Here is a 13,274-nt window from a genome sequence, read left to right on the forward strand (position 1 = left end):
AACCCATATGTCATTGGCTATACAACTGCAGATTTACATGAAGTCCTCAACGACCAGGCTAACGAAGAAGCCGTGAAGGACAAGCACGTAATGCTTCTAGGTGATTTGAGCCATCTCAAGTATGTTATGGCTCGTGACAAGCTCCTCTCACTTGGGGCGCGGAGTGTACGGGACTGGAACCCTATGGGCTTTAAATCGCATTCTGGCCGCGCGGCTTTGGGATCATCGGTCCCAGCGAGCGATGCATCCGTCCAGCCCTTAGAGGAGCCCATGAAAATCGACGACATAACAGGCGATAGGGTCTTCAGCTCTGCCCTTGACTACCAACCTCGAGCCAATAGACTCGATTTTGCGGCGGAGGCTCGGGAGTATGTTACATCACTAGAATTGGATAACTCTCTCTCCTTGCGACAAGAAGAGTTAATCCGAGTTGGCCAGCGAATGATTCAAGTTTCCCGCGGGCTGGTAGATCAGGATGAAGAAGACGTCCAGCTGAACTATGAGGACTTTCTCGACAGGTCAACTCAGGCTATCAGCACGAGAAGCGCTACCGATCTGAAAGGTGCCTCTGATCATACCTTCGCCGCAGTGCCATCCACTCTTACGATCACCAATTTCCTGAGCGTGCAGAACACCATCACCATTGACTTCCGGTATGATCTTGCGCGTGGACTAACCTTCCTGGTTGGCGAGAATGGCTCTGGCAAGAGCATGCTGATTGAGGCCATGGTTTGGTGCCAGTTTGGGCAGTGCATTCGCAGTGGCATGGCGGCCGACGATGTTGTCAACGATATTATAGGTAAGAATTGCTGCGTCACGCTGGAGTTCGCCAACGGTTACGCGATCTCGCGTCATCGCAAGCACAAGAAAAACGGTAACCGTGTTATAGTCCTTTTACATGGCGAGGCCCAGCTGCAGTATGATCACCCAGACAAAGGCACGACACAGGAGGCTATCGTCGAGTTGCTTGGTATCAACTACGAAACATACATCAAGACAGTCGTATTGAGCCACGAGAGCGCTGCGAGCTTCTTGAGCTCAAAGGCAGCGGAGAAGCGTAAATTGACAGAGGCAGCTCTTGGAATGTCAATACTAGATACCTATGGGAAGGTATCGAGATTTCTCCTTAAGGACGTTGATGAAAACGCGAACGCGGTAAATAAGAATATGCAGGACATGGCCCACACAATGGAACATACTGAAAAACGTATCGAAGTTTTGGACCGGAAACGAAGAACATGTGAAATGGAGGCGTATAACGCTGCGGCATCTCTTGAGTTGGCGATACAGGACCATGCAGCCGCTAGATTACGAAGTGATGGGCGGTTTGGACACGGAGACCCTGAGCTTGCTATAGACTCCGCAGAGTATGAACAGAAGATGTCGGCCTCAAGCCAGGGAGTTCAGAATGCAATGGAAACGGCACACTTCGCCGAGCTTACAATGCGTTCCCGCGCAGAGGTCTCGGCATTGACAGATCAGATCAGCATGGAGGAGAAAAGCCGACAACGCCTAGAAAAGGAATATACCCAAATACGGGGAATGGGGAATGCCGATTTCATGTCATGGCTCGCCGGACTGCAACAGAAACTCGGTCAACAATTGGAGGCCGTGCCAGCAGATCGTCCCGCCATACACCAAAGGCTCTTATATGCCATGAGAACAGTGGTTATCAGGGGTGCGATGGGCATATTGGAATTCTTGATAAGCAACTATCAAGCAATCGACACCAAACATCAACAACGAAGAGTGGCCATTGACCGTCTCTGTGAGGACATTAAAGACAGCAAGTTGCGGCTGCAAAGCCTCCATCTCGAGGTAACGGATATTATTCATCGAAACCAGCTTGCCACTAGCCAGGCCCTTCTGGTGGTCGACAAGCAGCTTATGGCGGTCGAGCAGGCTCAAAACACATGCGCAGATGTTATGTTCAAGCAGCAGCAGGCCATGTTTAGGCAACAGGAAGAGCTCATATTTAAACAACGGCAAGAGGCTAAACACAAGCAGCAGCAAGAAGAGGTGATGCTCAAGCGGCACGAAGCAACTACCTATACATGCCTTATCGAAGCCGAGCAGTCATCTCTACACTCGACTAGTCAGAAATACGATAACCTGGCTCTCAAACTTAAAGAGCTTGCAGCTGATCGCGAGGTTTTTGCCTTCTGGTCCTCTGCTTTAACAAAACGTAATAAGCGCACTAGTTCCTCAGCCAAATCCAGGGGGGGATCAACGGCCAACTTCCGCGAATATGTCCTCGAAAAGTCAATATCAGATCTCAATAGGTTACTTGCACAGATCCTTACGGCGCTGTACGACGACACACGCCACACAAACGCCATCGCAACGGGAATGCTGAGTTCATTGTTCGACTATGAATCAATTGGCGCCATGGAACATGAATCTGGTTCGCCTGTGCCTGTTCTCGATCAGAGCCTTGCTATCCACCACTCGCTCGCCTATGGGAAGCGATCGGGTGGCGAGCGCAAGCGTCTCGACCTAGCACTCTTCTTCGCACTGCTACATCTGGATTGGGCAGAGAGCGCGCATCGGGCACATTACCTGCTCATCGATGAGGTGTTTGACAGTCTCGACGAGGCGGGTCAGGAGGCAGTTGTCAGGTGGTGCATGATAATGCTACAGTCGATGGTCGGTTGGATTGTGATCGTTACTCATAGCCGATTCTTGGCTGAGCGAGATCCGGAAAGGGATGCGGGTAAGGCCATGGTTATGCGGATAAAGATGGGGAGCCAAGGTACGGAGCTTGTTAATGATAAACAGAGGATTGGTATCTAAGAGAGGGCTTAAGACGGTTAAGGATAACAATATACCTATAGTATTTAAAAAACTAACTATTAAAATGTATTTTACTTGTATAGCTAGGAGTTATTCATAGTTTAAGATATAGGATTTAGCAGGCCCGGCGGTGGTTATTAGGTAGTGTAGAATAATACTATAACTAACGTGTTTGACAAGTATGCGCCGCACTTTTCTGAACCCTTTAACTAGTAATCAATTTAAAACCACTACAAACTATCTAATTAGATAAAACTACTCACTATACTCTTCCCCAGAGATCTCAATTACTACCTGACAGGTCCTTGCATTATGCCCGGCCTTGCCGCATAACGTGTATGATAAGCAAGTGGGCCATCCAAGTAAGTGGGCCACTTCTTGTATACCCTTAAGGTAAAAATTAAAATAAAAACAACACAAGCTATCTAATTAATTAAAACTACTCGCGATACTCTCCTCTAGACGTCTCAATCACTACCTGACAGGTCCTTGCATTATGTCCAGTCTTTCCGCATACACCACAGCGCCGAACGCCCGGTCGCGCCGACCTTTCTTGACCACTACTTCTCGACGATTCGGCCACTACCTGCGCATCTACATCCATCTGATCAACTACTTGCCTTGATTCCCCTGCAGTCATCACCCCTCCTTTCTGTAATCGAGTTCTTTTTGCCCTTCGGCGTCGACTAAGTATCTCATTTGCTTGTTCAAGGTCATTCATCCTAGCCTCTACTAAGGCTAGCTTATGCATGACTGTGCTTGTTCCCTTCTCAAAACACTTCACAGCTTGAATAAGTGACTCTGGAGAGCTGCTATGATGTCTTCTGATTCGTTTCTGTAAGTAGGCAGATTGAGATTGGACCTCAAGAACTGTCTTTGGGGTCTTTGAAACCCATGGGGTTAAGGGTTCAGCAACCTCCTCGGAAGGCGTTGGAGTCCGCAGATTCATATCAAGCTTTGAGATCACGCTTTCCGGGTTAAAAGGAGCAAGCCCAGCTCCTCTAAAACCCCCTTTGATATTTTTTTCGGTTATAGTGGCTTGGAAGGCGGCGTGGAAGGCGGGAAAGAACTCAGTCTTCGAAATATAGGTTATAGAGCATCTGATCAGATGCTCTATTTCTCGACCATATGCCTTCTTTAGTGGCCCAAAGCACCCGATATCAAGAGGCTGAAGTAGATGAGACGCATGAGCCGGAATACAGAGCGTGATGATATTATTCTCCTGGCAATATTTCTCAAAAGCGACGGAGTGGTGACTTTCATGACCATCGAGGATCAGAAGACGATAAGAACCAACTGATCGGTCAGTTGTGCATCGGTTGAAGTTCTTAAGCCACTCAAGGCCCAGTTCATTATTTGTCCAGCCATTTTGGCTCGTTGCAATAACCCAGCCGTTTGGGAGGGTAGGTTCTTCATGCCAGTTGGCAAGGTGATATTGGCCCGCGCCAATGATAAACGGCTCGATCGCCCAGCCTTCCGCATTAATCGCTTGAATGACTGTAATCCATTCACGATTCCCAGGCTGCACTAATTTTGGTCTTCCAAGCCTTTCTGAACCTGTGACGACCATGCCGCTTGAGATAACACCCATCATAAAGCCAGTCTCATCAAAGTTCCAGATATCATCTGATCGGACACCATACTTCGCGATTGCGTTCTGTACGAGCCTAAACCAGCTACGAATAATCGATGGATCTTCGCATTTAGCTCTCTGGTAGTCATATTTCCGAAATAAACGCGTCTTGAGCTCTGGTTGTCGCTTTACAAAGTTATGAGCCCAGCGCTTGCCGACAGGTAACGCATCGCGGTCAGCAAGCAGAGAATTAGCCATTTCTTCCACAAAACGTAATTGTGAGGGAAATCCTCGCGAATCTAGATCAAGAATGAATTGGACTATTATCTGCTCTTCCAGATCAGATAGTTTCCGTGACTTTGGAATCCAATCGCGTCGTGATTGAATGCCTTGCTGGCGGCGACGTAGGCGGCGCTCATCAATCTCATACATCTTTGCAGCGCGTCGGACACTTAATTTCGGGTTATTCTGAAGGGTCTGAAGAGCAAGAAGGGTTTTAGCTTTAATTGAAGGTTGTGACATGATAAATGGTTGAAAACTAATTGATTAGGATTCAGGTAAAATGTATGATGTAAGAGGGAAAGTGTGGCGCATGCTTATTAAACACGTTATAGGCTATTAATTATAACGTGCATGATAAGCGAGTGCTCCAGACAAGCGAGTGCTCCAAAAATCCCTCAACCTACACTATCACTATTCAATCAGATATTTCTCAACAACCTAATATGCCAGAGTCTTCAAATGAAGCTAAGATTATTCTTGCCCTTCAGGCCCTCCAGAATGACCCAAAATTAAGTCTTCGAAAGGCCGCAGCTATATATCATGTTGACCGCTTTACCTTAAGTCGCCGCCGGCATGGCATTCTTTCAAAGCGTGATACTCTCACAAAGTCACGGTTATTATCTGATCAGGAAGAGGATATGATAGTCCAATTCATCCTTGACCTAGATTCGCGAGGATTTCCCTCGCGACTATTATATGCGGAAGATATCGCGAATTCTTTGCGTGCCAACCGCGGCGCGCCACCTGTCGGCAAGCGCTGGGCTCATAGCTTCATCAAGCGACAACCAGAGCTAAAGACACATAAATTTCGCAGATATGACTATCAGAGAGCTAAATGCGAAGATCCGACTATTATTCGTGGCTGGTTTCGGCTTGTAGAGAATACAATCGCGAAATACGGTATCCGATTAGATGATATCTGGAACTTTGATGAGACCGGCTTTATGATGGGCGTGATTGAGCCCGGAATAGTCATCACAGGCTCCCACAGGCAAGGAAGACCAAAGCAAGTACAGCCTGGAAACTGCGAATGGATTACTGTAATCGAGGGGATTAATGCGGAAGGTCAATCGATCCCACCGTTCATCATTGGTGCAGGCAAGGATCACCTTGCAAATTGGTACCAAGAATGCGACCTCCCCGGCGATTGGGTTATTGCATTGAGCGAAAATGGATGGACTAATAATAATCTAGGTCTCGAGTGGCTAAAGCACTTTGATCGGGCTACAGCTAAGCGAACGAACAGTCGCTATCGCCTCTTGATCCTTGATGGTCACGAAAGTCACCACTCCGTCGAATTCGAGGAATATTGCAAAGAGAACAAGATTATCACGCTCTGTATGCCTGCTCATGCCTCTCATCTACTTCAGCCTCTTGACGTAGGGTGCTTTGGGCCGCTGAAAAAGGCATATGGTCGACAAATAGAGCATCTGATTAGATGCTCTATAACCTACATTTCCAAGACTGAGTTCTTTCCTACCTTTCACGCCGCCCACCAAGCTGCTATTACAGAAATTAATATAAAGGGAGGTTTCCGAGGAGCTGGGCTTGCTCCCTTTGACCCAGAAAATGTTATCTCGAAGCTTGATGTGCAGCTACGGACTCCGACGCCTCCCGTAGAGGTCACGATACCATCGACCCCTTGGACTGCAAGGACCCCAAAGACAGTGCTAGAGGCCCAATCGCATTCCAAGTATCTGCAAGGAAGGATCAGAAATCATAAGAGCAGCTCCCCTGAGTCAATAATTGAAGCCGTAAAGCATTTTGAGAAGGCAACAACTGTTCTTATGGATAAGATGGTCTTACTATATGATAGGAATCAACAACTTGAACAACAAAATAAGACAGTAGGGCGACGCCGGAGGGGAAAAAGGACTAAGGTACAGAAAGAAGGGCCTTTAACTATAGGGGAAACATCACAAGCAATTGATCAGATAGATATTGATGCGCAGGTAACAGCTGAATCCTCAAGAGGTGGTCGCGGAAGGTCACAAGGATCAAAGCCTCGGCAATGTAGTATTTGCGGAAAGACCGGGCATACTGCAAGAACCTGTCAGGAGGCAATTGAGGTCAGTAGGGAATAGGATTGTAATTAATTTTAATTGATCAGATAGGTTGTGGTGTTTTTATTACTCTTTTTGAGTCTTTAGGTGTAGATTGGTGGAGCACTCGCTTGTCTGGAGCACTCGCTTATCATGCACGTTACCCAGTCATGTACCTTGGTCGACTCTACTATTTCCACTAATCATATGTGGCTCGAGCTGCTTGCCCTCACAGCTTGCTCCGACGCTATGAGCCCAATATCTCTACTAGATATTTAAAGTCACAAACATCTACACTGTCCTCTCCGTAAACAGCGACTGTCAACTGTCAAGCCATTAATAAAAAATCTTAGGAGAATAAGCTTTAATCATACTTCAGTCTACTGTTGGAGATTACGTGTATTCGGTTCATTGATGTGAATTGGTATATTCATGTTGTGTTCTGTTGAAATCTACCCTTTAGAGGTTTTACCATTTCGGCTGTAATCTTAAAGTATCCCTGCTTGCACGTGAGGCCCCAGCACCTGTTCAAGATCTACCAAGGGATGTGAAATTTCTTTTCCTACACTTAGAGTTCACCCAAATCTACCAATCAGAGCCTGATTAATGTACTCAGTTCCCCGCCCGTAGCGCGATGGCCAACGAAAGCTAATGAAAAGCACACGTAAAGTGGAGACTGTAGCGTTGCCTGGAATACAGGATGCTCAACAAACAAGTATTCACCTACAAAATGATGCATAACGTGTTGTATACAGGGTCAGCGAGCCAAAAAGAAAGAAAAAGAGAAGGGGCGAAAAAAAGGCTGAGCATTCGAGAGAGATATGATCTGGCGCAGTTACGGCCCCTCTGCCTTGGGCAAAATCTGGGCGTTATTTCTGTTGACCCTTTTGAGGTGTGACAGCCAACAGCAACGTTGTCATGTGACTTATGACCATTGATTGTTGGTCAATTTTGACGCGTCTCGAGCTTTTTAATTGAACATCCTACGATAACAATCGACATCCCTCTTCATTCCTAATCACGCGCTACGTTGATCTTACGTAAAAACAAGACTGTATTTTACTGTGCTAACACACCGCCACAGCGCGACCGTAGAGCCGTAGCTGGACGGCTAGCTATCACCTCAAACGCTTCTTGCACTCCCAAGACTCAACCGTTACACTTATTGATCTACGTCCTCGAACGCTCCACGAAATGGCACCTACAGAATTTCTGCAACAATTTGAGAAGATCGAAGAGGTAGTTGCTCGATATGCTTTCAAGCTATCAAGCGTCAGATCTCCGGCTGAAATTTATAAAGAGAAGACGGACGAAATCCGGGGCCGCATCGCTCAATTATGGACAAGCTTGGAACTAGCCCCAGCGCCAGAAAAACTAAGTCTCCAAGACAGTATCGTGAAGTTAGGGGGGCAATTAAAAGAGCTGGAAATAAAATACGAGGCTGGCGTGCAGGACGAGGAGAAGGCGTACAACCGGGCATTACAAGAATTTGCAGACGCGCTCCGCTATGAACTCTTGGAAATTATTGGGCCTACGAAAATAGAGTCGTTTCTACGGAGCATCTCGAGCGAGAATTCTGACCGGCAAGACTCAAACAATGCAGTCGTTACTTGTCAGCCACACGATGCAACTCCCCAAGCGATCGGCGCCAAAGAGGCGTGCGTACCTAAAGGAATGCCCGAAAACAGGCACACAAGTCCGACGACCACTCCCGTCAGCGTAAGCGCCCAATCCATCACCCATATTCATGCTTGCCTACTGACTGTCATAGTACAAACGAAGGAGAACATCGCCAGAATCCATGGGAAGGAAACGACGTCAGGTTGAGAAAGATGACCCTCGTACCAAACTCAGCAATTCTCTTGTCTCTTGTCCAGCTGTGAGGTCTTTGCGAAGACGAACACGGCATAGCCACAGGCGACAAGGCGACAAGAGATCTACCACGGACGAAGACTTTGAGGGCATCACAAACCCGGATGCCGGCAGCATCTATCTCGCATTTTGGGAAAAGTCCAAGGACTGGTTCGCTGTACTCCTACTTCCGATGCAAGATCTCGAAAGCGTCGGCATTTCAGGTTCGATAGAAAGTCTTGGCTTAGCAGAGGTTCTCCCTAGGTGCTACTGCGATAAGCAACATGGCTTTTCCTGGGCGGAGGGATTTAACGACGGCGAGCCTCTGGTCATGGAGCGAGAGTTCCCCGTAATGTACTTTGATGGCCAAGACTTTCCCGCCAAGAGCGCCGTCGGCTGGGTCTCTGCAAGAGATTTGAGGCAGTTCGATGCGAACAACAAGAACTCACTTGTTCCTCACATACGGTCGGTTCGCAAGTTTCTTAAGACTCGGGCAGAAAAACGTTCGCCAGAACGAGAAGTAGACAGGTCAAAGTCTGAGGCGCCTGATGCGACAGAACAGTCATCAATAGAGGCCAACGGCTACCCGTCCACGCCTCTGAAAGGTAAATTGGTAATATACTCCCTTGATGAACTGGATCGCTTACTATGTACAGTTCCTCTTCAACATCGCAGTTCTCAGATGGCGGCTCCTGACCAGGGCCAAGCAGACCTGCGTATTTGGATATGATATATCGATATCAACTGTGCTATCTGGATATATCGATATCGATATAACTCTCTGCCTCTTAAATTGATATCGAGATTGATATCCACCTAAATACCGCTCTCTGATTGGCTGAAAAGATCTTGTCAATCGATTAGATGATGCAAAGGCTTCTGTCGCATATCACCACTAGGTTCGTGCGACTGCATATGAAACACGGGGCGTACCTTGGGGTCGCGTATCCGCTTTCACATCTGGCCTGTCGCATAATCCTAACATGAGCTCAAATAGTTGTTCCCAAACACATGGCTGTTCGATTTCTTTTGTTCTTTAGATAACTCTCATCAATTGACGGGTGCCATCAATGATCCCTGTGGAGCCAGTTGTCTGACAACTTCTCTCAATTTCAACATCAGCACCACCATCTCAGTACTCGTTCAAACGGCCCTAGGTATTCTAGCATAATTAGCTTATCCAGGTGATTTATCGACCATGGCATCATCTCAGACCACCGCCGCCTCTACGCCCTCGATTTCGGACCAGCCCATTACTGGGACGTCTCTGGACTTTTCCCTCTTCTTCAAAGCAACATATCCTGATGAGGACACCCAGAACACCACCGGCGGGTCACGTAAGCGCAAATCCAGGGGTATGGTGATGTATCGATGTCTCCATTGCCCTGCCGATAAGCCCTAGGCGAATCGGAAGCGGGACAACGCATGGCATCACGCCCCGCGGTGCCATGCCGATATTATCTCTTCCCTCGATCGCACGCTCATTGGGGGCAGTTCTGATGTTCTAGATGATGAAAGGGAAGCCACACGCCCTCGGATTGATGCTTTCTTTCCCTCTCGTTACTCGGATGTCTCTCTCCGCCGTATGTTCGACCGCGATCGGTATTTAGATGCGATAATCAGCCTAATCACACGCCGCCGGCTTGCCTTCTCAGCAATTAACTGGGATGAGATGCAAGAGATTATGCTAGCAGCTAATCCTGCTATAGAGGACCTTTTAGTGACCAACCGAAGTGCTCTAATGCGACTGATTGATGCCACATATGAGTTATATTCTTCTCAGCTCATGGCAACTCTTCAAGCTTCCATCTCAAAGGTCCATATCCTCTCTGATCTCTGGACATCGCCACATCGCCATGGGATACTCGCCATCTCTGCGCGATGGGTTGATCAGGATCATCGGCCACAAAGGGCACTGCTAGCGATGCCGGAATGTCGTTATAGCCATAGTGGTGAAACCCAGGCATCTCTAATTATCGATACACTGGCAAAGTACGGCATTGCTTCTAAAGTGGGCTACCATGTAGGGGATAATGCCACTTCAAATGATACCTGCTTGTCTTATCTCTCACGGCGGTTACGAGAAGACTATGGGGTACGATAGCCCTTCCCTTATCTCTGGATTAGGATTAATTGGTTGCTAGTTGACGTTTGATCCCTCTAAGCGCCGTATCCGCTGCGTCGCCCACATTATTAACCTATCCCTCCAAGCATTTCTTCTCGCGTCTTCGAAAGAGGCACTAATCGCCGCTCTTGATGCCACCGATGATACCTCAAACGATCAGTTGTTTGCACAGTTCTACGACACCTTGCACGACGCCGGACAGACAACAAGAACAGATGAAGCCCATCAGAGAAGAAGAGCTTTGCGAAGAGGCAATCGTATACTTGAGAACTTCACTGGATGGCAGCATATCGTGCCCCTACGGAAAGTACACAACATCGCTGTCTGGATACGTAAATCTACGCTTCATACGGCTATATGGGACGATGAAATAAAGCTCCGACTAGGTATAGATAATGCCACACGCTGGATTTCATGGTATCGATTGTTGGATAATTTTCTGCGTTACCAATCCCGTGTAAAACAGTTCCTAATTGAACATGATAGAGAGCTTCAAGACGATATCCTGCTAGCTTCAGAGTGGGAGTTTATTGAACGGACGCATCGTTTCCTACAGCCGTTTGCCTCAACTACGTTGTTGGCCGAAGGGGCGCGATCTACACTCTCCCAATCACTCTCGATAATGGATGTTTTATTGCGACAGTACGAGAAGTATAAGGTCGGTGGCGATGTTTTTTCTTTTATCTAATTGATCGGCTAACTAATTGTCTTATTTAGGAGCTTTATAGTTCAAAGGAAAACCATGATCCCCACATGGTACACTGCATCGATATGGGCTGGTTTGTACTTAATAAGTACTACACCTTATCAGACCAGACACCTGTATATGCCGCCGCACTCCTTCTCGATCCCTCGAAACGAAGAAAATACATTGAGCGGAATTGGCAAGAATCCTGGCACGCGCCTGCTATTGCTGCTGCCCAGCAAAATTTGGCTAGATGAATATAATGCCGCGCCAATCCCAGAATACTTGCGGGTGCCTCTAGATGTGTCCTCTTCCTCTGGGAGGCAGCACAACGAGCTGGATGAGTTGTTGAGCGATATTGCTGTTACTGGTCCTATCTTAGACGACGCCGATGACTTCGAAATCTTTATTGATGCACCACCGACCCGAATAACTGGCTCTCCTCTCCAGTGGTGGCTACATCGAGATCAAAGGAAAGCATATCCGCGGTTATCCCGCATGGCAATTGATATCCTCTCAATCCCTCCTGAATCATCTGATGTTGAGTCTAACTTCTCATCGGCGCGGCGTACGCTATCATGGGATAGAGAGAGCATGACCTGCGAGAACCTGGCGAAGGTTGAGTGTGTGGGCAACTGGATGCGCGAGGGTATCATTGTACCCAAGTCTCACGGTGGCAGGGGCGTTATTTCCAGCGTTGCTGTTGAATTTAGCGTTGAAACAGAGGCAGAGGACTTTCTAGATTAGGGTACTTTCTTGTTCTTTCTTCTAGCCTACAAGAATTATATGTGGTTTATCTGGATATCAACCTTGCTAAAGTGGCTATGTGGCTGTATGGATATCTACCTGGATATCGATATAAGGGCCAGAATTTCGGTGGATATCGATATACGCAGGTCTGAGTTATTGCAAGCCTCTTAGATAAGAGGAAAAGTAGGGGCAGGCGAAGCTGGATTGGAAACCATGGCTGGTTCCTAGCAGAGTTGAGGAAAGATAATACGTCCAGTGGGGATATCTGGTGTTGCCGGCTCTGCGATGATAAGAATGCACCGCGATTTTTTAATGCTCAGTCGACATCATCGGCATCAGCTCATCTTTTCAAGTTCGTGGTACTTCTCATTTCCGGGCTATCACTAACGGTTCTTAGAGCTCATGGGATCACCGAGACCTTTGAAGCGGGTTCATCTGGTGACTCTTCAGTTATCGATCTCCAGAGAAATGCATCCAAGAAACGGCCCGCCTCTTCTTCCTTCCTTCTTCCTCGAGCAAAGATGGCACGGATTAGAGAGCTCTCTGTTGGTTATATCGTTGATTCTAATCTCCCCTTTACTACCTTTGAGAGTACCTATCTGCAGGAGCTGTTCCGTCAGCTGGACTCTGATCTTTATGCTCAGGTGCCCTGGGGTCGAACTGCAACTAAGAAAGATCTAGAGGACATACTCGTTTCAAAGAAAGCGGCTATCAAGGAGGAACTCAATAATACTGTTACCCAGATACATCGACCTCTGGACCTCTCCCAACAGATTAGCTTTTATTTCCATTTTTGGTCACTTTATCGATCGGAGACACTTACATCAAAGCCGGCTGCTGGCTTTCAAGAGGCAGATCGGATCTCACGCCGGCGAGAACATCGCTTACACCATAAGGAACGTGGTCCGTGATTGGGGTATCGATGGTAAGCTCGGGGTCTCGATCTGTGATAATGCGGCCAGTAATGATGTTTGCTTGCGAAACCTCTACACAACTCTCGATGCCTCGATAACTCGAGCGGACACGGAGGCACGAAGGATGCGATGTTTCGGTCATATTCTAAACCTTGTTGCTCAAGCCTTCCTCTACGGCGATGATGCAGCTTCTTTCGAATTTCAGTCTGAGGCTTATGACATGTTAGAGCGGGTTGAAGAAGACCTCGAACACTGGCGA

General features: G+C 47.5%; 2 protein-coding genes across 2 annotated transcripts in view; both read left to right on the forward strand.

Annotated features, from left to right (window-relative positions):
- Positions 1-2,793, forward strand: part of FOXG_19753 (uncharacterized protein) — a gene marked incomplete at both ends in the record, with an annotated part of 3,514 nt that extends 721 nt beyond the window's left edge. The window contains one exon of the mRNA XM_018400018.1: positions 58-2,793. Coding sequence (XP_018244721.1) covers positions 58-2,793 — 2,736 coding nt within the window. The remainder of the gene's footprint in view (positions 1-57) is intronic.
- A 5,091-nt stretch (positions 2,794-7,884) lies between these two features.
- On the forward strand, positions 7,885-9,271 carry FOXG_07351 (uncharacterized protein; the record flags this gene model as incomplete). The annotated part of the gene is made up of 3 exons (XM_018385940.1): positions 7,885-8,409; positions 8,462-9,146; positions 9,198-9,271. 3 exons carry the CDS (start codon positions 7,885-7,887, stop codon positions 9,269-9,271), a joined length of 1,284 nt encoding a protein of 427 aa, XP_018244722.1.
- Between the last annotated feature and the right edge of the window lie 4,003 nt (positions 9,272-13,274).

Source organism: Fusarium oxysporum, chromosome 6, assembly GCF_000149955.1.
Source record: "Fusarium oxysporum f. sp. lycopersici 4287 chromosome 6, whole genome shotgun sequence".
Lineage (NCBI taxonomy): Eukaryota > Fungi > Ascomycota > Sordariomycetes > Hypocreales > Nectriaceae > Fusarium > Fusarium oxysporum.